This window comes from Aethalodelphis obliquidens, unplaced genomic scaffold, assembly GCF_003676395.1.
Source record: "Aethalodelphis obliquidens isolate GAN/ISIS:26980383/991018 unplaced genomic scaffold, ASM367639v1 scaffold99, whole genome shotgun sequence".
Classification (NCBI taxonomy): Eukaryota; Metazoa; Chordata; class Mammalia; order Artiodactyla; family Delphinidae; genus Aethalodelphis; species Aethalodelphis obliquidens.
In genome coordinates this window covers 3,356,616-3,381,900 of record NW_020838043.1, presented here as the reverse complement: position 1 = coordinate 3,381,900, position 25,285 = coordinate 3,356,616, and the positions used below count along the sequence as shown (strand labels likewise).

Here is a 25,285-nt window from a genome sequence, read left to right as displayed (position 1 = left end):
TTGCAGACATTTTTACCACTCCATATATATTTCTTTTATTTTCACAGAGTTTTACATTACTGAAAGGTTACTGGTACGTTTTCAGAGATTCTCACAAAATCGTGCAAATAGTAACACCCGAAAACTTGGAGGTAAAAGAACTGAACTAACGATATGGTAATCATGTCATAGAGAAAGTAGACACGAGTTAGAACACACAGCCCAGTGCCCTTCCCAACAGTAAACAGTGAAGTAGAACAAAACTAATCATCTTGCAAACTCAGGCTCTACACTTAGGACACTGCAACCATCCTAACTCTGGTCAGAGAGCTGTACTCCATTTTAGGGTATCAGACACTCCATTTTACGCACACGTTTTTATAAACTGGACTGGAAAATCAAAACACAAACACCGCAGAACCAGCACAAGAAACAAGGTCGATGTTATGTAGCATTTGCTCACTTCAGATGAGCACCACGATGGTCCCTGCACTTGGGTCAGTGTCCCAGCACTGCTGTCAACACGTTGGGTTCTCTGATATTAACCACCTGTGCTGCGTTCCTGCATTTATTCAAGCACACGCTATGCTCCAGCAGTCCAGGTTGGGGAGTTAGCTGGGGAGGGAGGTGCGAAGATAGTCGCTAAGTCTTGAACTAGTAAAAAAAGGGTACGTCTACGAGGAGGGAGGAAGATGGGGGAGTTGATGGAGAAGAGCCAGGACAGAAGCAGGGAGGTGAGAACTGCATGTTTGGGGATGACGGGAATCAGCACAGACTTGAGCCAAAGGCTGAAAGGAAAGTGACGTCAAGAGCTAAGGTGGAAGACTGGGGGGGACCCAGTGCTCCTGGGCGTGAGGGCCAAGCTGAGGAAGGCTGTGAAGGGCAGGCCTTGGAGAGGGGCCACTGTGATGTCTGATTCAAGAAGATGTTGGCTGGGGAAGGACAAGTGCAGCCATCCATGCCCGGGTTCACAGTGGAGAGAGGAACAAAGGGGTGGAGTGGCCCCCAGGCACTGGCGATTCTGCACTCAAGACTCAGGCACAGGCCATTTCAGAAAAGTTCCGGGCACTTTTCAGAGCGAGGGCCCCAAGGGACGAAGCCCTGGATCCAGGAGTGTCTGACCCGTCTTGTTCAGAAGGCTGAGAACCAGTGCTCTGGGATGTACTGGTGCTGTCGGGTCACTGTCCAGGCAGGGGACACCTGTCGCCTGGACACGGATGGGGCCTTTGGGTATGCAAAGCTATACTGTGCCGGGTCAGATACGAGTTGGGGACTTGGAAGAGTTAGGGGCAGCCTGGCTGGCCCCTCAAGACCCGCTCTAGTCCCATCCTGTGGTTCTGCATATTTATCTGATGAGCCCCTTCCAGGCAGGGGGTGAGTCCAAGAGGCCCCCAATTCATGTGACACCTCCAGCCTGAGTGGAACAGAAGCGAATAGAGCCATAGTACTCAAAGTGAGTTCCATGGAAGCCTTGTCCTAGAATGTTCTAGGGAAAAAATGGACTCCGTGATTAAGCACGTTTGGGAAACACTGCATACGTTATCCTCCATCTTCCCATGCACAGTGAAGGCTCTGAGCAGTCCTTCGGAGAAGAAAGTAACTTTGTTTAACCCAATTATTCCCCAAAGTACACAAAACACTTCAGGGCCCTCCAGCTGCAGGCATCCTCCCGAAGGTGTGACTGCGGGTCTGTGGCCCCATTGCCCGCCACTGCCCCGGGCTCCTCCCGATCCGGGCGGCCAGGCACCAGGAGTGCACTGACCTGCCGGGCCGCTCCATGCGCCTGTGAACCTGCCCGTGCTGTGCCCTCTGCTGGGGTGCTCTGCTCTTGGCAATGCTAGGTCGGCTTTCGAAATCCTACTCAGGAAACACCTCGAGATGCCTCCCCCGTTCCCTCCAGAAAGAGCCAACGGATCCCTAAACTCTCTGCGCCTCCGTTTATTCAGATAAGTGCCTCCTGACTTCTAATCCTTTTACCATTATTTTTTAACTGCACACAGCATCCTGGGTGATATGCGTGTGATATTTATTTTGGCTTGCAGGTCCCTCTCCCCATCTAAGCGCCCCTTGAGGATCAGAGATGCGGAGTGCGTGTGTGCAGGCACGCACAGAGGCCGCTCGAGTCTCCTGGTAAGAACATCTTGATGAGTGTCAAGCCTCAGGTTTAAAGAGTCCCTGCATCTTTTGCATACATTGTACCCCTAAATGCAAGCCAATTCCTTCATGGGGCAGCTAACTGAAGGAATTGCCATTTTTCTGGTGCTAGAAGAAAAGCTGGCTGTTGGGATTATTAAGAAGTGGTGTATGCACCACTGCCGTGGTGTCTTCTGGGGATTTGAAGATCTTTCTTTTTCGCAGCCTGCTGAGCACGTCCCTTGTAGCTGACTCCTCCCCCTATGCCCCGGCGCCAGCCCGTGTGCAGCTGGGCCAGTTTACACGTGGAGCTGAGCTCAGTGAAGCTCCTCGGGTTCACACCCCCACTCCCAGCCCTGCTGCCACCATCCCCAGGGAGGCGGCCCACCCTCAGGGACAGGCTGGGCCCCAAGGTGGCAGAACCAGGCCCTGAGCCGGTGGAAAGCAACCCCCGGAGGCAGTTACAGAAGGGGCCGCAGACACTCACTTCTGCTGGTCCTTCATGGTCTCGACGATGCCCCTCAGCTCCCGGACCTGTGTCCTCAGCTCCTCCACGGCCGCCTGGCTGCTGGCTGGAGGCTCCATCTTTGGTTTTCCTTCCGCGCCGAACAGAGACGGGGAGTTGGCTCTGTGTCCAACTGCTCCCAGAGAGGACGACAGGGGAGAGGATGCTGCTGAGGACAGAGGCGCCGGCCCGCCACTGCCCGCAGCCATGGTCCCCGGCTTGGGCGGCAGCGAGGCTTTGTTGTCGGACACCTGTGATGAGTGAGGACAGAGAGGATTCAGGCTAGGGATTCGTGTGCTGCACCTCCCCGTCCTGTTTACTAAAACCCGCTATCTACATCCCCGTCCCCGCAGCCCTCCGTATACTCCACTCACTCGCTCATTCCTTCATCCACAAGCCCCCAGGGCCTACTTGGTGCAGGCATCCCCTTATGAACTTTAAATTTGACCACCTTTCTGAACAGGTAGTTCCTGACTGGTTTAATGTACACATCCAGAGGCCCATGTACCCGCTAGGCTCTGCAAACCCTGAAGTGAGCAAAACATTTTCTTGGCCCTCAAGGAGCTTAGAACCCAGTGAGGTGCAGACAGACAGACCAACCAACACGCTGTAGATGAGGGGGGAGCGTGCACGCAGGGTGGGAGGCACACAGCGCCGCAGAAGTATATACAGAATATATATACAGAATATACACAAGGGACCAAGCATCCCAGAGGGAGGGCATCAGGCAGGAGCCCACAGCCTCATCCTGGAGGAGGAGGTCAGAGAAGAGTAAGTGGGGGGCGGGGGAAGTTCTAGAGGAGGGAGCGTGCTAGCAGAGGCCTGGAGACCCGAGGGTGAACTGCATTCACGGAAGCCAGAATGTCAGGGGGGCAAGAGAGAGGTAGGGCGCACACAGGGGGCCTGCTGAGCTCAAGATCACTGTGGCTGCAGAAGGGCTGAAGGTCTGGTGGGTCTGGAGGTCTAGACAATTGCCAGGAGACTCATACGGTGAAAGCTAAAGATGGTGAGGGTTTGACTCAGGCGGCGGCCAAGAGGATAGAGAGAAGACAGCTTTGAGAGATGCGGCAATGGCAGGCTCATCCAACCAAGAGACGCAGTCCCTGCCCTCCCAGAGCAGGCACCCCAAGGCCAGGAGGATGTGGTCCTGGACAGGCCGTAGTGGGCGAGGAGGAAGTACGGATCAAGGGCCATGGGTGGGGATGGAGGAAGGAGGCGTTAGGGTTGACCCTTTCATGGGAGGAAGAACAGACTGAAGGCCCAAACAGTGATCTCAGTTTTGGACACACGGAATTTTAGGAGCCTGAGGGATGGCCAAGGGGGAAGGCCAATGGGTAGAGCCGATGACTGAAAAAGTGAGCTGGGCCAGAGAAATCACCAGAGGCAGTGCAAGCCATGGGGGTGGATGACGAAGAATGAGAAGAGGCACAATGACGGACCCTGCGGACGCCCCAAGTTGAAGAGGTGGAGGGAGAGGGGAGAGCCCTTGGGGACTGGGACAAAGTGCTGAGAGGGGATGGAGCCAGACCAGGAGGGGGCCTGGGTCATGGAAGTCTCCTGGAGGAGTTTCCAGAGGATGCTGAGATGAGAATTAGGGGGGAGCCCATTTGGTGGAGCCAAGGGAGACTGAAATCTGATCAAGGCAGGTGAGCGCCTGCATGGGACATGAGGGGCGTGGCCTGCAAGTTTAGAACTCCCTTTCCAAACACTCGGCTGAGGAAAGAAGATGGGAGAAAGGGAGAGGGCGTTCGTGGAGAAGCCTCAGGAGGAGGCAGGATCAAGGAAGGGTTTTGTTTGCTTTCAAAGATGGGGGAGACCCTGAGCTGGGAGGTGTCTTGAGGGTAAGAGCCAAGGCTGAAGACGGAGGAGGCAGGCAGGGCAGGCCTGATGGAGAAGTGCCCTGAGGGGGCCTGGAGGGCACAGGGAACACAACGGTCATGGGTCGGGGGAACAGGGGCACAAAGCAGGCCTAGGGGAGGCGGCAGCTGCAAGGGAAGGTGAGATCACAGGTGGGGTGTGGCGGATGGGGGCAGGTAGTAGACGGGACATTGGGGGGTGAAGCGGGGGAGGGGAGGGAGCTGAGGCTGCCGGCGCCCAGGCCGGGAGCCAAGACGAGGCTGGGTTGGCACAGTGAGGAGGCAGAGTCTGGATTCAGGCTGTGCTACAGGGAGAAACTGGGCAGAGTCAGCCAGAAGCAGATGGGCCATCATTCTCAGCCTTGCTGCTCGCCTTTTCTCTGCCAACTTATCATTGAGGAAAATCACTTTCTGCTGCCAGGGAGAGCGATCCACCATCCTGTGCTTATTGTTAGCAGGAGTCATAGTCAGAGGGGCGAGGGACTGACATTTACGGAGCTCTGGTTATACGCCGGACGCGGGCTGGACAACTGAAATGAGGATTAGTTGGCACACAGCTTGACGGAGCAGGAAACTGAGGCTTAGGGATGTGGCTGAGAAATTCCCCAAGTCTCACAGCTCATAAGCAGCAGAACTGAGATTCAATTCCCTCCCCATCAGCTGGACCCTCAGGCCTGGTACAGTGACCGTGGCTGCCTGAGTCTGAAGATTCGTGCTCTCCTGACCTGATTTCCTTCGCTTCTTTTCTATTCCTGGGTTCATACTTTTCCCCATTTCCCACCTTGCATTATCACGCACCTCCCTCAGCCCACCGATGTGCTCACACTGACTGACTTCCAGGCACTTTTTCAATCAACGCTTCTTTTTGCATTTCCTACGTGACTCGCTCTCCCGTCCCATTTCAGCTAACAAGCACTCGTTATAAGCCCTCACAGAGTATAGGCCACCAAATGCCCTGATCAAATTAGTTCAGGTGGAATTTCTAGAAGCAATAAACAAGACATGACAACTCCAGGCAAGTGAAATAGGCTAATGGGATAGAACAGTGCAACTCAGCAACGTGATGAGCCACTGCCCACCAGTAGATGTCACTATAGAGACACCCTAGGGACGTCGGAGAGGCTGCAACTATAGGCATTCCTATGGTCACCAGAAAAAACGGATCTAAATCCAATTTCTGTAAATGGAAGCCTTTTATAAAGGAAGACTGCTTCAGTTTTGTGAATAATTACAATCGATCTGTTTTATAGGATCATATTTTTGCTGACTATATCAGATTTTTAAGAAAAGCTATACATATAAATTCTTAAATCTATCAGAAGAAAATTCCACATCACCTTTGATTTCTTTGTGTTAATTCGTGCTTCGAGTGCTTTAAAAATGACTTCCATATTCTGCTTTTAGACAGAAGGCAGCTGCTAATGTTTACAGAAAATAAGTCCAATTGATTGGGTTCTCTTAGCATGAGAAAATGGAATTTTAAAATCTTACTTCACAATCATAGGACGAACAGAACTTGTACAGGGTACCCTTCAGAAGCCACATGCAGTTGCTAAACAATGTGTTCTTTGTTCCTCACAAGTCAGTAATAAAAGAGCTATACCATCCCCTGGGTGTGCAATGAAATTAACGTTTTGAAACATTTTAAACATTAAAATGACTATAGATTTATCCTAATAAACGAATCCAAATGAGCTTTTCTTTAAGAAATCCCATTAGTTATTCAAATTCATGAACTGCCAACCATAATTTGTGACACCACCAGTTTTGAACATAAAAGTCACAATCTGTGGGCAGAGGGCACAGCATTTAATATATTTAATGTAGTATTTCTAGACACCTCTAGGTTTTTAAAGTTGTTTTGGTTCTTGTGATGGTGATGGTGGTGGTGGTGGTGGTGGTGGTGGTGTGCGAGGGCATTGTGTGTGTGTGTGTGTGTGTGTGTGTGTGTGTGTGTGTGTGTGTATGTATGGTTGATGGTATGAAGAGGAGATCAAACCACAAGAGAAAACATGGGTTTCTGCCCAGTTTTGGAGACTGTCACATTCCTTAGGGATTTTGATTACCAAAGTCACTGTCACCAAAGAATGACAAAAACTTGTGTTGCCTGTTGCAACGGACTGAATGTTTGTGTCCTTCCAAAATTCATATGAAAATCCTAACCCTCGCTGTGACGGCATTGGGAGATAGAACCTTTGGAAGGTGATTAGGTCATGAGGGTGGAGCTCTCATGAACGGGGTTAGTGCCCTTCTAAAAGGGACCCCAGAGAGCTCTCTCACTCTATTTCCTCCATGTGAGGACACAATGAGAAGTTGGCAGTCTACAACCCTGAAGAGATCCCTCATCAGAACCTGACCATGCTGGCACCCTGGTCTTGGGCGTCCAGCCACCAGAAATGTGAGAAATAAATTTCTATTGTTTATAAGTCACCCAATCTATGGCACTTTGTTTTAGCAGCCCCACATGACTAAGACATCTGTTTATCCTTGTTTGGTTTATAACTCATCATCAGAGCATACACGTAAAGGCAGGGATCCCGTGCTGTCAGGACACCCTCGCCATGGCTGGCCACTCACTTGGGATATGGTAACAGTCTTTGAAGTTTTCTTTGATGCGTCCACTCCTCTGTGTGCAAGCGAAACGTGTTCTTCTTTATCTTCTTCAGGACTTGGGGAGTCAAAGATATCAGGGCTTGAAAGGGAAGACTGGATAAAGCCAAAAGAAAATGCTCTTGTCAGAATTACACCTTAGCTGACATAGCTTTTGTTAACATGATGCAGTGTGCCTTTCAAAGCACTGACACTTCTATTTTCTTTGTCTCCTCATTATAACCACGGGGCAGAAAGTGTGCTATTATCTGTGTGCTAGAGAGAGTGGCAGAACTGAGACTAAGATTTCCTAGACCAGGGATCTTTCTTTCTATGGGATCTTTCCACTGATGCCCGTTGGTCATTTCATCCATGTGAGCATCTGTCATCCATCTTTTCCTGCTCAGAGCCTCTCTCTTTTTTTGTAAACATTTGCTGCCGTGTGCCAAGCACTCAGCTTGGTACTGAACTTAACAGTGACATGCCAGACATGGTCCCTGCTCTCACAGGGTTGACGGTCCAGTGGGGAAGGACACACAGGTGGAGAGGAAGCTGCCTCTAACCTGCCTCTCCTCCATTCCCTCCGGATCCTTTTCCAGAACCACCAGGTCTATTGCATAGTGAAGTGTCTAAAAGGACTTGTCTGAGAGGAAACCATTTCCGGGGGCAAAGGATCACTACCCCTGCGGATCAGTGACCAGCGTTTCTGCAGCCCCAGAGAACAGCCCTGCCTGCCAGCACAGCAAGCTCACGTCTAATTTGGTGCCTGCGGCTAAAACGCTGCCCTCATTGCTGTGGACAATCATTATCCATTTTGGATTCCATCTTTGCTAAGGTGTACTTACAGAATGGCAACATCTCTTGGTAAAAGATAGGGATAACGCTCCTACTCTTTCTGCCTCGCTGTGAAGATCAAAAGCTGGATGAATGTAAACCAATTCACTGGAATCACTTGGTCAAAAATGATTACTGTACTAGAATTTCCCTATTTTAGGACAAAGCAGAGGAAAATAAGAGTTCCTGTGGCAAGGAATCTTTTTAAACGAAGAATCTTCCAGAGATAGCTTTAGGTGAGTTCATATTCAGCCCTACCTCTATGCCTTCTATCCCTGTGGTGGGAAAATAATCATATTTAGAATCACTGCTTGGCACCATTATAGAAAAAAATCCCAGTTACAAATACTGGTTGTTTTCTTCTGTTTACTTACTAAGCAATACATGTAGGGAATTTTATAGCAATGTTTTAAAATGAAAAGGTCTTGTTTGTTAATCTTCATTTAATCTGAAAATCCAATTACCTAGAATAACACCCACCTCCAACCAAGCTTTCTTTTAATCTAAGCTTAATTACCTTACAATGCCTGTATCCTTTCATTTTGAGATTTTATTCCAAAGGCAGTTTCCTCCTACATAACCTATGATTCATGAGCTGCCAATCAAAGCTTGCTCTTTGAATCTGATAAACATAAACAGCTCAAACTAGGTTGAGAGGCCCCAGGATGGGGAGTCATGACTAATGTATTTCCTCGATCATTCCCTCCAATGGCCTTTTAGGAATATGTCCACATCCACCAATCCCATTTTGCTATGAAAAACCTACAGGTGCTAACAGGAAGAAGAGTAAACATGAATTCAATGTACATGTCCATATGGGGATGGATAGGAATGAAGGGAAGCGAGTACAGTAATTATACTTCTTTAAAGCACAAATGTATCCTGCTGTTTTAAGTCCACGAGTAAAATTGTTCCGTATCAAATGTCAAACTTTGAGCCACCATTGCCATAAGCTTCCTGTGGTCAAGAACCATGTACCTCTTATTCCCAGTTGCAGCCTTGGTACCTGGCACAGAGCTTAGCCTATAGGAGATGCCCATCAGTGTTTGTTGAATGAGTGAATGAATCAATGTGTAATCTAAAAGTGCAGAGAAGATGAGATGCCTTTACCAGGTCTCCCCCAAATATATACAAACTCTCAGACATGGGATGTAGGGACCAAGGGTGGGATGGGGGGTGGTAATTCAAATTTCTCTGTATTTAATTCTGATGCCTCAAGGCCCTCTAGATCTTGAAAAGTTAGGAAGGATTTGGAGGGGAAACAAAAATGATGAAGGATTTATAGAGAAGATATGGGAGGTAGGATTAAAAATTTAAATACAGAGATACTAAGAAGCAATTAAATAGGCTGTGTGTTTATGAGGGTGGGGAGAGGTGAGAGGGAAAGGGGAAAGAAGGTGGTATTGACACAGTACTCTATATAAGAGTGAAAAAGTAAGCCACTGTTTCAAGTCTTTCTCCCCCAAAGATGGTAATACACAGATATGTTTCCTACAAAGAGGAAAAATAGGATGACTCAAACCACACTTCCAGACCCAGTGGATATGAGAGAAGACGTTCAAAGGAAGTGGCATTCTTTTTCTTCTAAATGATGACCCCTTAGGTAGAGTTAGTAAAAAGTGTCCTGGGAAACCTGAAAAAGGTTAATTCCCTGGCATCTGGGTGAAGGTCCAAAGGCCTTAGTCCTGCATTCCCAGCAAGGACAAGGCAATCTGATATATAGAGATAAATAGATAGACAGACAGAGATATACACACACACATACACTGCTTGCAGAAGCACCAAGATTTTTCTACAATGACATTCACTTCAGTGTTTATGATGAATGGAAACAACATAGATGTCCAGTGACGGCGCACTGGCTAGATAAACGCTCATATATTCCCAGGCTAGAACTCCAGGCAGCCATTCACTGTGACGTGACGGAAGGATGTGTAATGACAGGGGAAAGGTGTACAGTGTAAGGGGGAAATGCAACTTCTAAAGCCACGTGTTCTGTGTGATCCCATTTTTGAAGAAATAAAAGTTATACAGCAAGAGGTTAACAGTTCTTAGCTTGGGGGAGCAGGATCACTTACTTCTATTACTTGCTTTTTTATGCATTTCTTGCTTCAAATGTGGTACAATAAATGTGTTACAGGTTTTCTAATAAGAAACAAAGTTGTTCAAAATGACCCAAACAAAAACTTCCATGGGTTATCCGGAGCGTTCTGACTGTTGTCTCCTGCACGACCAGGTGCCTCGTATGTTTAAAACCCATCTCCTAAAGGTCTGTGCGGGGTTCCGTGGAGGAATGCCAAGGACGGGGCTTTGGGAGAAAAAGCCTGGGCCACTGCCAAGTGCTGTAGAGCGGCAGATCCCTTTCTTTTGCTTTTTTTTTTTTTTTTTTTTTTTTAAGTAAAGTTCTCTTTTGTTCACAGACCAAACCAGCCTTGCTCTCCTTTCCCACCAGAAAACATGCCATTTTGTTCTTACCAATTTCATTTTGGGTTCAAACAAGAATCCGTCTGGAAGGAGAGAGAAGGAAAGTGGGACTAGGGGTTCCCCACCTCGCTGGCAGATACACAGAGAACAAAAAGAAAGAATCACTGCTTGATTCCAGAAGACTCTCAAATCACTTCTGGTCAGCAGCGCATCTCATGACCGCCCTCTCCCAGCGTGTCCTCGAATCAGCTGCTTGCAGAACAGTTCGTAGCTAGAGTCCCTGATCTTTCCTGCCTTCCAGCTGTCGGCAAGTGAGGAGGCACTTACGGACGTCAGGGACTGGGACGGAGGCCTCCTCCCCGTGGCTTTCGGTCTGCTTGTGGTTGGGTGACTGAGTTTCTCAGTAGATGACACCACGGAATCAAACCCTTCTAGGTCTAAAACAAAAGTAAAACAAATTTTTTAAAGAGCATCAACAGGAGTAAGGGAAGGTTCTTATGCCATAAGCACCTCTTTTCCTTAATAATCATCCTTTAGGTCGGGATTACGCTTCATCATTTATGAAGGCTGTTTACATCCTTTGGTTATCCCATCAACGTGATTCAAACTGAATGAAAGAAATCACCTCCTCCTCGGTCTAACAAGCTATTATGGAGGAAAGAGAAACGTGATTCTTCTTTCCCCCTTCAACAGCTATATTCATAAATCTTTAAAAGCTACAGAAAGATGAGTAAAGGAGGAATCCTCTTTCTTCCACAAATCCAAGTCCATTTTGGCAGATAAAACATTCTTGCAGTCACAATACTATAAGCAGTTATCTCAAGGTACAATATCCTTGCGCAAGTGAATGCTGGTCGTTGATTCCAGAAGACAAGAGAGGGCAGCCTCCTTCTCTGGCTGTACCGCAATACTCTGACCATCACCCTACCATTAGATTCTTAACCCCCTGGAGATGGAGAGCAAGCTTCTGTTTCTCCAGATGACTCACAGAGCCCCGGACCATTCTGTTTCCAGAAGCATTGCTCAATGGAGACAATATCTTCTTCAGTCATCAGTCTGCTCACTCACTCACTCACTCCATTATGACTGAGCAACTACTCTGTGCCGCACACAGAGCTAGATACTAAGGCTACCCCAGTGCGCATGGCAGAAACGGGCCTGTCCTCAGAGAGCTCCCACCTCTGTGACTGACAGATGAACGGAGCATCTTTCAGCCAGATCATCACTGCACCTGGCATGTGTCCAGGAGGAAGGCCTTTGTCTTCACTTGGCCACCTCCTTCAACAAACGATCAGGCCAAGGGAGTCACCTGGTCCTACAGAGTCCTGGGGATTTACAAACCAAGTGTAGATCTGTGTATCATGCACAGAGGGATGGCTGGCAGATAGGCGCAGACCCTGAGACTCATTACTGCTGGTGAATGGGGACACGCCATCTCTTCCTGACAGGGAGACTGCTTCATTCGCCATGCCAGGCGCTGCCTTCCCAAACCATTCCCATTCTCCCTCCTAACAGAGCCCCGGTTTTCTTTCAGGACAATGTGCCCAGCAGAGGCACGTCTGGTCTAAGCCAATGATGGCAATCCTGTTCCTCTTTGCCTGTGACTGGTTTAGAGGTAGCCATGTAGCCCAATTTGGATCACTGAGAAATAAAAGGAAGTCTACTGAGAGCCACTGGGAAAGAGATTTCCTCTCTGTCTAGAGAGAGGCAAGTGAGGCGAAGGTCATTTGTGTTGCTGCTTCCTCTTCCCTCCTGCTTGGGAAGCTGTTGTGTAAGAATAGGATGCCTGGAGCTGTGGATAGGTTTAGTGTCCTTATAAGAGGAGAAAGAGACTAGTGCCCCCTCACCTCCTCCACCATTGAGGACACAGTAAGAAGACAGTGCCTGTGAACACGGAAGAGGGCCCTCAACAGACACAGCATCTGCTGGTGCCTTGAACTTGGCCTTCACAGCCTCCAGGACTGTAGGAAATACATGTCTGCTGTTTGAGTTCTCTTATGACAGAACTGGCAGACTAAGACAGGCATGAATCCTGAGCTAGGTTGTCTGGGTTCAACTCCCAGCTCCACCACTAGCCGCCACCTGTGTATCTGGCCTGTTTCTAGTCTCTTCCTGTTACTTCTTGCGGCAGTAGTTTTCAGCCTTTTTCCTGCCATTGTGCGAATGCCTAACACATGAGATGGATGCTCTTGGAGATCTTGAGGACAGCCGAGCAAAACAAATGGAAAGAGCTTGGGTGACTGACCGCCCCAATGAGCCACTCACCCACCCTGAATGACCAAGTGACCAGGTTTCTCACCGTGTGAAATGAATAGCCCCCTGTTATTTCAGCTAATTTTAGTCAGATATTCTTTATTTGCAACTGAAAACATCTTAAACTGCCATAATTGCAAACATGCTGGCTCAGGACAGAAAAGATAAAAATGATGTTCTTCTTCCCTCCTTATTTTGGGGAGAGCTCTTTTGTTGAGGGTTATCATAGACGGTCTGGCCGTGCGACAGCTTTATTCAATTAATGAACAGTCAGGTGTTGTCTGCAAACTACTTCCTTTAGTGGAAATATGCAAAACCAAGCACAAGTCACTGGTCAGGACAAACCATTACATTACACCTGGGATTATATTACATGACTTTATTTCCGCACCTGGTGAATGAATAATTACTCAACATGAACTCATTGTATCAGGGCAAAGCAACTGTAACCAAAGGTTAACTCTCTGAAGAGACAGCACAAGAGAAGTATCAGTCGTGCTCTGAGGCCAAGGAGCCAGTCAGCACCCAACGCCAGAGCGAGGCTCCTGAAAAGGGCCCCGTCTGGCCAGCCAGTTCAGAGAGGCTCGGGGCAGGCCTCTCTAGAGCCCGTTCACTGGCCTGACCCTCTCAGGAGCCTTCCCTTTAAGAGAATCTTATTCTCCTAAAAGATTCCCCTTGAGACCCCACCCCAGGACTGGCCTCTACCAATTTCCAGGTTGTTTGAAATTGAAATTACCAATTACACACTTGGATTGATGCCAAAAGCCATTATCTGACATTAATGTCCCCCCAATTAATTTTTTTAAATCGACTTTTCTCTGATTACAAAAGTAATACGTGCACAATGCATACTTTTTAAAAGCCATAAAATGGTAACAACAAAACAAAGTCAACTATAATCTTGCCACCCCAAGGCGAGTACTATTACTGTTTTGGTATATTTCCCTTCAGGCTTTTTTCTATAAATAGATAGCCTCGTTCACATGCTATGTAGTATTTCATTCTGCTTATTTCACTAAACATTATATGCCATGACGCTACAAATCCTTCATCAATATTTTGATTGTTGTAGAATCTTCTATTGCATTGCAATTCATGATTTAGTGAATCAATCCCCTATCGTTGGGTAAGTGTTTTCAAATCATTCCCCCTCTCTCTGTTGTTCTTTTTTTATTTTAATTAAGGAAAAGGGCTGCACAAATATCCTCGCATGCACTCTGCATCCGTGAGTTTAGCGGGTTCCCCAGCGGGGCCCTGGAAGTAGGGAATAAGACCCAGGGCAGGGAGGTCTGCTGGTGGGGAGGTGGGTGTGAGGGGGGTGGAGGACACGAAGCACACGGGGCTGGGGAGGGGGTGTGCCAGTGCTGAGGGCCTTGGCTGGGCGCTGCGACCGACCACCTAGGTCATGGCTCCATCCTGGAAACAGAAGCCAGCTCAGGAGGCAAAACCGGAGCAGGCTGAAGTGATGAAAGAACAATTAAAAGCCTGCTGGCTCCGGTTCTCCACCTTGGCTGCAGAGTGGAGCCATCTGGACAATTAAAAAAAAAAAGGCTCCTGCCTGGACCCCACCCTGGGACTGACTGGATTAGTCTGGGGCGCCGTCTAGGGCAGGGCAGGCTCTCCGTCTCCCCAGGTTTATTAGTTTGTTAGTAGCAGCCACATGCAGGAGCGCTGCTCCAGAAGAGGCTGGGGGTGGGGAGGGACAAGCCAGGACTTGATCACGCGGAGGAGAGGAGAGGGCGCTGGGGCCGAGGGCCATCGGGTGAGCGGCAGATGTCCCAGGGCCGGCCCGGTGAGGCATCGGCAGCAAGGCTCCTCACAGGGTGGGTCCCCTGCCGACCTGGTGTGTGAGCAACAGAGGCGATCAAGTGGCAACCAAAGGCTTGGGTGACCACTGGTGACGAGTCAGAAACACAGCGGCTGGAGAGAGAAGGAGGCACTCGAGGGGGCCGAGCATGCAGAGCGGGGTGGGGGAGGGGAGCGGCTGGGATGGCCGCAGGCCCCCCTTAAGATGAACTCAGCACATCCCCTGGTGTGCAGCGACAGACAAGGTCACAGCCAGGAGACTTCTGCTGGACTCCATCTGGGCTCCCTCCCCACCCTCCTGGGCCCCCTGAAATAGTGAAGTCCCAGGGGGAGCTGAGGGTTTGAGAACGTGTGAGAGAGGGGTCTCTCCTAAATCACACTTTCGAAATGACTCAGAGGTGGCCTGGTGTCTGTGTGACGCACTGAGACTGTGAGCCCCAGGAGGGCAGGGACCCATCTCTGCGCTCTCATAGCCTAGCGCCTTCCTGGGGCAAACATGCTTGACATTCTGTGAATGTAGGAACAAATGAACACACCCACGAATGAACCAACTCTCAAGAAAGAACTCTGATTGCAGGCGTGCAGTTTACAGAGGTGGCTGCTAGCGGGCAGTGAGGCAGCAGCTTCGGGGTGGAAGGCAGCCTTCTATGCCAGGGCTGCAGAGGAAGCCTGGCCGGCCCAGTTCGTTTCACTGGCTGAGGTCTGCACTAAAAAGTCCTGCACATGCTGAAGCCTGGCCGCACTCAGCGAGCACACTCAGCCGGAGTCTCCACAACAGATGGCCCAGAGGACTGCCTCGTCTCTGTCACTCAAGAGTAAGAGGAGAGGGACTTCCCTGGTGGCGCGGTGGCTGGGAATCCGCCTGCCAGTGCAGGGGACACGGGTTCGAGCCTTGGCCCGGGAGGATCCCACGTGCCCGTGCGCTGCGGCTGCTGAGCCTGCGCTCTAGAGCCCGTGAGCCACAACTACTGAGCCCGCGTATCACAACTACTGAAGCCCTCATGCCTAGAGCCCGTGCTCTGTGGCAGGAGAGGCCACTGCAGTGGGAGGCCTGCGCAAGGCAGCGAGGAGTGGCCCCCCGGCTCGCTGCAACTAGAGAAAGCCCGCGCGCAGCAACGAAGACCCAACACAGCCATGAATGAATGAATGAATAAGTATGTAAGTAAATAAATAAAAGAGTAAGAAGAGGGCCAAGTCCTGCAGGGGAGCCGCACTCTTAACCTCCTCATGCAGACTCAGCTACACTGAACTTTCTACATTTGAGCTCATAAAAAACACTTTTGGGAAACAACAAACAAAACCAAAGTGCCAGAAAGAAAAAGACGCACCAAGGATGAGGTCACTTGATGAAACGGGAACCTCAGACCTTGAACTTCGACTCACTTCTGCTTTCTGACAGCGAAGGGGGAAACTCTTCAGCACTGTAACGCAAATTTTCAATGGCACAGAGCATGCTCTCATGACTGTGGTCGCAGTAGCTGAGATTAACAGAATTTCCATGACTAACCCGTTGTGGTGCAGAGAAAATGTCCCAATTTTCATGGTAGTTTTGAAATGAATCAGGCTGAAACTTGATATGAGCTTTCTCGCCTGGCTAGGAATTTTTCCCCTTAATAAAAAATGGTTTTAATGCCCATAAGCCAATCCAAAACTCTGAACTGGCAAATGCCGGGTATTTTTTAAAAGTTAGTTTCATACGGATGAGAAGCCCTTGGCTCTTCTGATACTTGGAAGATGAACCCTCTGCAGACATACAGGGATAATTCATGTTGGACACAGAGTCGGCTTGGAAAGGCCTTTGACTCTTCATGGCACACAGTTGCCCATTTTCCATGAATTTAAGTCACAGCCTATTTAGTTCAATTAGAAAATGTGGGCCCATTTTCCATCAATGGGAGGGATGGTACCAGTGACCACAGGTGACCTAAAACACATCCACTGAAAACCCGGACGAGAAACAGTCAAAAGTCTGAGACGGGCCAGCTGTCACCAAAGGAACTGCTTGTGAGCTCCTAAATGGCTCTGTTTATTTACTGTAGCTCGCTGCCCTGGGCTTGAGAACGAGTCCTAGAATGGAAGTTTCCTACATTTGAAGCCTGGCATTGTCGCTCCCTCCCAATATCTCTGGAAACCACCTCATCTCCTGCATGTCTCTGTCAAGGATCCTTAAGTCTGCTGGAACTTCGTGCTTGGAACCGCTGTAATGGATTTCTCAGTCCAAGTCCTGTACCACTCCACAGGCTGGCTACCACCAGAGAGAGATGTGTAAAGTGCAGATCTGAGTACGTCCCTTCACTGCTTCAAGTCCTTCCTGAGTGCCAACGAAATCCCAGTGCCTTAGCATGGCCAACACACCTCTGCCCCTTGGGTGACTTCCTCTTCTCCCCTCCCCCTCCTTTCCTCCCTTCCCCTGGAGACATCAAGGCTTGGCTTGGCAACTAAGACCTCTTCCAAGAGTGCAGACTGCACCCTAAGACTGACCTGAGCACTCCCTAGACACTCACACCAATCTCTGCATCTAGCACCCTGAACTAACAGTCCTTGCCGACCTATCTGTCTCCCTTACCCGCCAGGGAAGAAGCCGCGGTTCTTATCTCTGTTTTTCCCAGGCCTAGCATCATACCTGGCTTGCAGTGAGTGTTCAAGAAATGATTATTGAATAAATGAACAAACAACCTTTCTGGGCTTCAGTTTTCCCACCAGAAAAAAAGGAGAGAGTTACCTGAGCTATCAGCTTTGCAGGGTTATTCTTTTGTAAATGAGAGATTATGTGAAAACCCTTTCAAATCACGCAGGTAGAATTTTGTTTTCAGACACCATTGATGCAGTTGTGGGATTTGGGAGCAGAGATTTAAGAGCAAGTCTAACTCTTAAAAAAAAAATAACCCGTGAACAAAATTTTTCTTTTAAGATTTAAGATGAGAAAACCCTAAACCCACAGGGCCACAGGTACTTCCTCTACAATGAAGAAGCATCTCAAGGTAGTCTGGAAAGGAGAAAATCTCACCCTGCATGTAAATCCTTTGACTAGTGTGGAAAATCTGTGCAGACTACAAAGACGGGCCCATTATTAGGGGTCAGTGAACACCTGTGTTAGCTGAGTCACCAACTGAAAAATTCTCATTCGAGCAATGATTAGATTCTGCAGGAAAATAAGCCCTCCAAAATGTGTATGGATACAGCAGATTTGCTGCTGTGTTTTCATTTATCAACCAGGTGTGAAGTTTTCAAGACACAAGCTGCTGGGAGTAAACAAGTTTGGGCTACCCTTCAGCCACCCAACTCCTCCACCCTTCACACGTGCGTGCTCATTCAATCCTCACAAAAACCCAGGCCGCGCAGGCTACTCTATGCCATAGAGGGAGGGATGGAAGCTCAGAGGTTAGACAACTTGAACAAGGTCACAATCAGAAAGTGGCAGGGCCCACACTCAGATTCATGCTGGTGGAATTCCTTCCACTACAGAGCACTGGACAGACAGCAGGAACATTTGACCTTCCTTCTTAGCCAACTGATAGTGAATTCTGAGAACTGTTTCTACATCAAGAACAAGAAAAGATGCCAGGAAATGTAGAGTGTGTGTGTGTGTGTGTGTGTGTGTGTGTGTGTGTGTGTGTGTGTGTGTGTGTGTGTGTGTGTGAAGAAACCACTCTATGTTCTGATAACAAGCTGCCTTTGTTCTATTTTACTAAAATGTGTTTTTAAAAGGACCAAAAAGGGGGCTGGCTTCCTTAAAGAAATCTCTGGCAAGAAATGCAAGGTGTTAGGCAAGTAAAGGAGGAATGTTTGGCGATTCAGTACAAAGCAATTTTTACATGGAAACTTGTAGCTCAAGAATAAGAGAGGGAGATGGAGTTTATTTACTCATTCACTTAATCAAACATTTATTAAATATCTACTGTGTGCCAGGCATAGTGAAAGTTCTGAGAATAAAAGTACCATCACTTTATATCAGCACTATCCATTAAAACTTGCTGTGAAAGATCCTTTTTGACCCAATTCCTAGAGAAATGGAAATGAAAAAATAAATAAACAAATGGGACCTAATGAAACTTCAAAGCTTTTGCATAGCAAAGGAAGCCATAAACAAGACGAAAAGACAACCCTCAGAATGGGAGAAAATATTTGCAAATGAAGCAACTGACAAAGGATTAATCTCCAAAATTTACAAGCAACTCATGCAGCTCAATATCAAAAAAAAAACAAACAACCCAATCCAAAAATGGGCAGAAGACCTAAACAGACATTACTCCAAAGAAGATATACAGATTGCCAACAAACACATGAAAGGATGCTCAACATCACTAATCATTAGAGAAATGCAAATCAAAACTACAATGAGGTATCACCTCACACCAGTCAGAATGGCCATCATCAAAAAATCTACAAACAATAAATGCTGGAGAGGGTGTGGAGAAAAGGGAACCCTCTTGCACTGTTGCTGGGAATGTAAACTGATACAGCCACTATGGAGACCAGTATGGAGGTTCCTTAAAAAACTAAAAATAGAACTACCATATGACCCAGCAATCCCACTACTGGGCATATACCCTGAGAAAACCATAATTCAAAAAGAGTCAAGTACCACAATGTTCATTGCAGCACTATTTACAATAGCCAGGACATGGAAACAACCTAAGTGTCCATCAACAGATGAATGGATAAAGAAGATGTGGCACATATATACAATGGAATATCACTCAGCCATAAAAAGAGATGGAATTGAGTTATTTGTAATGAGGTGGATGGACCTAGAGTCTGTCATACAGAGTGAAGTAAGTCAGAAAGAGAAAAACAAATACAGTATGCTAACACATATATATGGAATCTAAAAAAAAAAAAAAAGGTTCTGAAGAAACTAGGGGCAGGACAGGAATAAAGACGCAGATGTAGAGAATGGACTTGAGGACACAGGGAGAGGGAAGGGTAAGTTGGGATGAAGTGAGAGAGTGGCATGGACATATATACACTACCAAATGTAAAACCAGTAGCTAGTGGGAAGCAGCCGCATAGCACAGGGAGATCAGCTCGGTGCTTTGTGACCGCCTAGAGGGGTGGGATAGGGAGGGTGGGAGGGAGACGCAAAAGGGAGGAGATATGGGGATATATGTGTATGCATAGCTGATTCACTTTGTTATACAGTGAAAACTAATACAACCTTGTAAAGCAATTATACTCCAATAAAGATGTTAAAAAAAAAACTTGCTGTGATGATGGAACCGGCTATATCTGTATTATCCAATATGGTACCACTGGCCCCATGTGGCTACTGAGCACACGGAATACAGCTAAGTGTGATGATTTCAATTCAATTAAATTTAAATAGCCACATGGGGCTAGTGGCAATGAAGATCTCTAACGTGATCCTACATCACACTATTTCTTCTCATATATGCGCAGTTGCTTCATTCAGTCCATATTTCCTAAGTGCGTCCTATGAGCCAGGCTCTGGGCTAGGCATGGAGGGGGATGCAGGGGTGAACAAAACAGCCATGGTCCCCGCCTCACGGAGCTCAGAGCCCCCTGAGAGGGACCGAATTTTACAGACATAATTACAAATTCTGCTAGCTACTATGAGAGACAGGTAAAAGATGAAATTAGCAATGATAGCATGGTGACCTAATTTAGATCAGCGGAAGGGGTCTGGGAAGGGGTTGGGGCGCACCTTACTGAAGTCTAGCGCTGAGAAGTGAAGTTTCACGTGCATCTATAGCAAACAGTGTTAAGGGGGGAAAAGTAACATTTCACTTTTGCATTCTTTTTTTTTCTTCTGATATTGGCTACTAATTTTTTTGACAACATCTTTATTGGAGTATAAAGGTTCTTCAGAACCTTTTTTTTTTTTTAGATTCCATATATATGTGTTAGCGTATGGTATTTTTCTCTTTCTGACTTAACTTCACTCTGTATGACAGACTCTAGGTCCACCCACCTCACTACAATTAACTCAATTTCATTTCTTTCTATGGCTGAGTAATATTCCATTGTATATATGTGCCACATCTTCTTTATCCATTTGTCTGTCGATGGACACTTAGGTTGCTTCCATGTCCTGGCTATTGTAAATAGAGCTGCAATGAACATTGTGGTCCACGACTTTTTGAATTATGGTTTTCTCAGGGTATATGCCCAGTAGTCGGATTGCTGGATCATATGGTAATTCTATTTTTAGTTTTTTGAGGAACCTCCCTACTGTTCTCCATAGTGGCTGTATCAATTTACATTCCCACCAACAGTGCAAGAGGGCTCCCTTTTCTCCACACCCTCTCCAGCATTCACTGCTCGTAGATTTTTTGATGTTGGCCATTCTGACTGGTGTGAGGTGATACCTCATTGTAGTTTTGATTTGCATTTCTCTAATGATTAGTGATGTTGAGCATCCTTTCATAAACATTGCTCACCACAGGCCCAAATTTGCTATTGAAAATGATTTAGTAAATAAATAATGTATTTATTAGAAATCAGACTTACGCTATCATTCACAGGAATGTAAATAGGCACAGCCTTTTTTTAATGCCGTTTGGCAATATCTATCACAAAATGTAAATGTGTACACCTTCAGATATTACGCTTTAGAAGTTAACCCACAGCAATGTTTGTGTACGTATAGAATGACATATTTATGAGGCCAGTGGTGTTCGAACTGTTTACCAGCGTACCTCCTAAAATAAATTTAAAAAACTATGTACTCCCCCCAACAGGTTAAGTTGACATCTAAAATTTTACACAAGTTTTAGTCACAAAGGATATAATTTCTGCTATATTCTAAATATTGATATTTTAAAATATAGCTATTGCTGTCTTGAGTATATTCAATGTAAATTTGAATACCACAGCAATTTAATGACCGCCACCATCCACTTTTAAAAAATCATTAATAAGCTTTTCTCTAACCGTTGGAAATTCTGAATCATTCCTTTCCCTCTCTGAATTCATATTTCCATCATACTTCCACCACTGAATTTTATTCTAACGCAATGTTTTATGCTTTTGTTAATTTTGTCCATTGTTAATTTTTTCATCTTTTTCTGCTATAAGAACATGTATATAAATTGAGAATTATAACTTTTTCATTTCCTGAAATCATAAGGCTCTAGGTGTAAAAATTACTTTTTTCTGGATTGAGTTATCCTTACAATTATTATTACTATGCAAATGATCAAAACATATGTATACACATACTACTCATTTTGATAAGGAATTTAATAGCATAACAAAGTAGAATTTTATTGGGCTTCTCCCACAATCACTTCATTTGTATCTGTATGACTCTTATCACCAGAATGACACGGTTTGGTATCGATTCTATTCCTATTTTTCATTTTATAGATGTAAGTGCCAAGAAACTTTGTTAACACAAAAATAAGTAGATAGGAATGGAAAGAATTTTCTTATCACAATGTCACTTAATTCCGTGAAGTCCTTCCAAGTTACATACCAAAAATCAGACAGTGGTCTAGCATCATCAAGAACTATTTTTAACTATCTATCGATGGACAACTCAGTGGGTGCCTCCTTCAGTTTTGATGGAAGCAAATAATTAGAAACCAACCGACTTGTAAAAGGAGTTTTTGTCCAGTCAACAGAGTCTTTCAGTTTCTCAAGTCTAACACCAATCTCAGAATTGTCTCTGAGTTTGCACCAGGGGTTTTTATACCCCCTGGAGCGGGCAAGAGATTGGCTGCGCCATGTGAGGTGGGAAAGGGGAGTGAGAAGGGAAAAGCAGCATGGCACCGGGGCTCTCAGGAGATGAGTTTGAAGAAAGAGCACATAAGAAGATGAGGCACTGTCCATGGCCTGAGAAGTCTCCATGGTCCCCCAAGGTTCATGTCATCCTATTTGCAGATCACTGTCCTAGGGTGGTCTTTGCAGCATTGCACCTAGTGAATTGGTTACAGTAGAGTCATGCAATGGAATATCATGTAGCCTTTAAAAGTATAAGGTTGACCTACGTGACTTATACGGAAAGATGTCAAACATACATTATTTAGTACAAAAGAACAAGTGTGGACTAGAACTGTATTGTATTAACATGATCACATTTTAAAAACATCCAACCATCCATCCATCCAGTCACAGAAAGACTTCTAAAGGTGTGTACGACAAATTAACAGTGATTACCTCAGGGAGAGGCTGGGATACCTGGGGACTTTCACTGTCTAACTTCCTGAGTTCTTTCATTTTTTGAAAGTGAGCACCTTTTCCCTTTGTAATTGGGGGGTGGGGAGCAGCTCTTTAATATAAAAAGCCAACTGAGCAAATCATATGAAACGATATCCGATACAGCTGTCAAAATCTCAGCTGATTTATGTTATGTGTTCAAGAACTTTCCTATTTTCCAAGAACAGTAGTCACGGCAAGAATGTAGGTTGATACTTGGTTCTTCTCTCTATCTGAACTGCAGCTGTACCAACTACAACTCAGAAAGCGCCTGTTTTGTCTCAGCCACGTCACACCATGTCTATATTTTACAACAATCCTCTGAGGTAGGTGGGCATTAGTAACTAACCCTGTCATAAAGAAGAGGAAAAAGGAGCTGAGACTCACTCAACCTGGACTGCAGAGCTACGAATTCAAATCTGAAGCCACCCGAAGCACTAGTATGCATTCACGACAAAGTTATCCCCAATGCATACATAAAGTGCCAAGAAAAAGAAGGTCAACATTGCGAGTCTCTCAGTAAGTCAAATGTGTTCAATTTTTAAATTGGAGATTATATCCTTTCTACCAGGCGATAGCATTTGTTTTTTAAAATGTGCTTCGTTAGTAAAATAAAAACCAGCAGGCCCTCAAATTAGGCTCTTTTGGGGGGGGGGATTGGGGGTAAGTGAGCCTGGGAAATTCCAAAGATCAGGCACCACCCCGGGAGAAAGGACTCCCGCCTGGGGAGGCGGAGAGTGCTATCACAGGGCATCGGGAAGCTAAAGAAAGATTCTCTGGCTTGAAATCAGGCCTCCCTGTTCACTGACACCTCATCTTAGCTTGTCACCACCAGATCCAGTTCCCTTCTAATGGGGCCCCCAACCTCACTCTGCAAGTGCTCAGCACTTTTCTCTTTTAATGAACCAAAGGCAGTGGGAAGCAGCGTGGGCTGAGGTTCCCAGACCATGCCCTAGCGAGAGTCCATGGCTACAAGGAGTCTGATAACTCAACTTTCCTCCTTAATAAAGGAGAGTTTGTCTACAACGCTTTCAGTATGACAAAGGGGTACTTGAGCATCGTTTTCTGGCAGGTTGTGTATCCCTCTGGATATTTACAAGTCAAAGAGAAGCCATAACAGGGCTCTGCCAATCCCTGAATCCACAGCCAGTGGGTGGAGGGGGCATCGCAGGCCAAGTAAATGCCACGTGCAACCTGAGAGCTGACTGTCACCTGTTCCCTTCTTGCTTCCACATTCATTCCCACCTCAGAGGCCTCAGTGGGGCCCACTGCGGATGTAACACGGGATACTACGTACGCCTCTTTGCTGTGTATAGACTACTTTGAATCCACTAGGTGTCCCTCTGCATTTGTATTCTTAAAGCTGAAAATGGTCTCAGAGTGTAGCAAAAGCAGAGGTGTTTAAGCAGCTGGGCTGAACGAAGAATGCCATGGCCCTGACCACAGAGAGGGAGGCGACCAAAGTACCAGAGGAGGGCACACCACCCCTGCACACAGGTGAGCTTCTGGGGCTGGCCACAAGTCCACACAGCTAGTGGGCACTGCAACCCTCTCCAAGCCAAGAGCCATCTGAAGGATGCTTGCTGCACACCCAAATGCCCCCCCCAATCTCACCAGTCACTCACTCTTGCTCACGGCAGGCTGATGGCTGTGGGTGGCTTGGGCAGGATGACACTGTTCGCTCTCTGTGTTTTAGAATAATTCACACCCCCAGATACATCACTTCCAGGAGGTTATGCAACACTTACGATCGTCACCCCCACTTGGATCTGCTTAACCTCCACCTGTGTTTGTACAGTTGGCATGAAACTTTTCTCACTGGCACTTTGAATGTTTATTGTTTTTGTGCTTATCGGATGTGATGGGGTAAAAGTAGTTTGTGGAACCCATGAAAAGTAAGCATGAACCTAATCCATGCGACAGACTGCCAAAGGCCAGGATTGCCCTGCCGGGGGCCAAGCAGGCAGAGGTGAGCACCTCAGTTTTGGTCTGGACCGATGTTTCTAACTGTGTAGATGTGTCAGGGGAACCCTGACACAGCAGACTCTCGGAAGTGCTGAGAAGGACAAGGGCTTGCCATCAACCCATCTTCTCTAAGACGGTGAGGTGATTTGGAAACCAATGCCGGTGGCCAGATTGGCCTCATTTACTCAGCACAAACCTAGAATCTTAGGCGAGAGCTCGGGAACCAGGGGAAGGGGCACTGGACGGGGAGGCCCAGGCGGAGAACCTCTTCTGAGCCAAGGCTAAGTCCTGAAGGGCGGGGAGGAAACCAAAACCGGTCAGAGGGACTGACTAGGTTCAAGACCCAGCAATCACAAGCTCAACCTGTTTCACTTCCTTGGTATAAAGCGTTTGACCCTAAGCACAATCTCTTTTGCCTTCTATCACCACGCTTGAGAAATGCATAGTGCTTCTCAAATCATCCTGATACAAACTGAAGTTTGGTCATGACTGGTGTCCCTGAATAGGAGCCAGAGCCCCACACATGCACACCCCACAGCCTCATGTGCAGAGTCGATGGTGACATAGCAGGGACCACATCTTCCTCTCCTCTGCACGGGTAATGCCAGCCACCTTCCTGATCCCAAAGACCATGTCTGAAGGTCACTGGTAAAGGGACACTGTCTGTAACAGTGAGCTGTGGCTCTCAAATGAAAGCTCTCACGTCAGAGCAACTAACCCCAAGAGAGCCGAGAGGTGCGGCTTGTTCACACACATGCTCAGCCAGCAGCCCTTCTGGAAC

General features: G+C 47.0%; 1 protein-coding gene across 4 annotated transcripts in view; it reads right to left on the bottom strand.

The window, feature by feature from the left end:
• The window catches only part of SH3KBP1 (SH3 domain containing kinase binding protein 1), a 346,493-nt gene that overhangs the window by 2,362 nt on the left and 318,846 nt on the right, over window positions 1–25,285 (bottom strand). For all 4 annotated transcript variants that reach the window (XM_027096156.1, XM_027096157.1, XM_027096159.1 and 1 more), the window contains 3 exons: window positions 10,648–10,757; window positions 7,051–7,179; window positions 2,600–2,868 (listed from right to left, as the gene is read on the bottom strand). In XM_027096156.1, coding sequence (XP_026951957.1) covers window positions 2,600–2,868; window positions 7,051–7,179; window positions 10,648–10,757 — 508 coding nt within the window. The remainder of the gene's footprint in view (window positions 1–2,599; window positions 2,869–7,050; window positions 7,180–10,647; window positions 10,758–25,285) is intronic.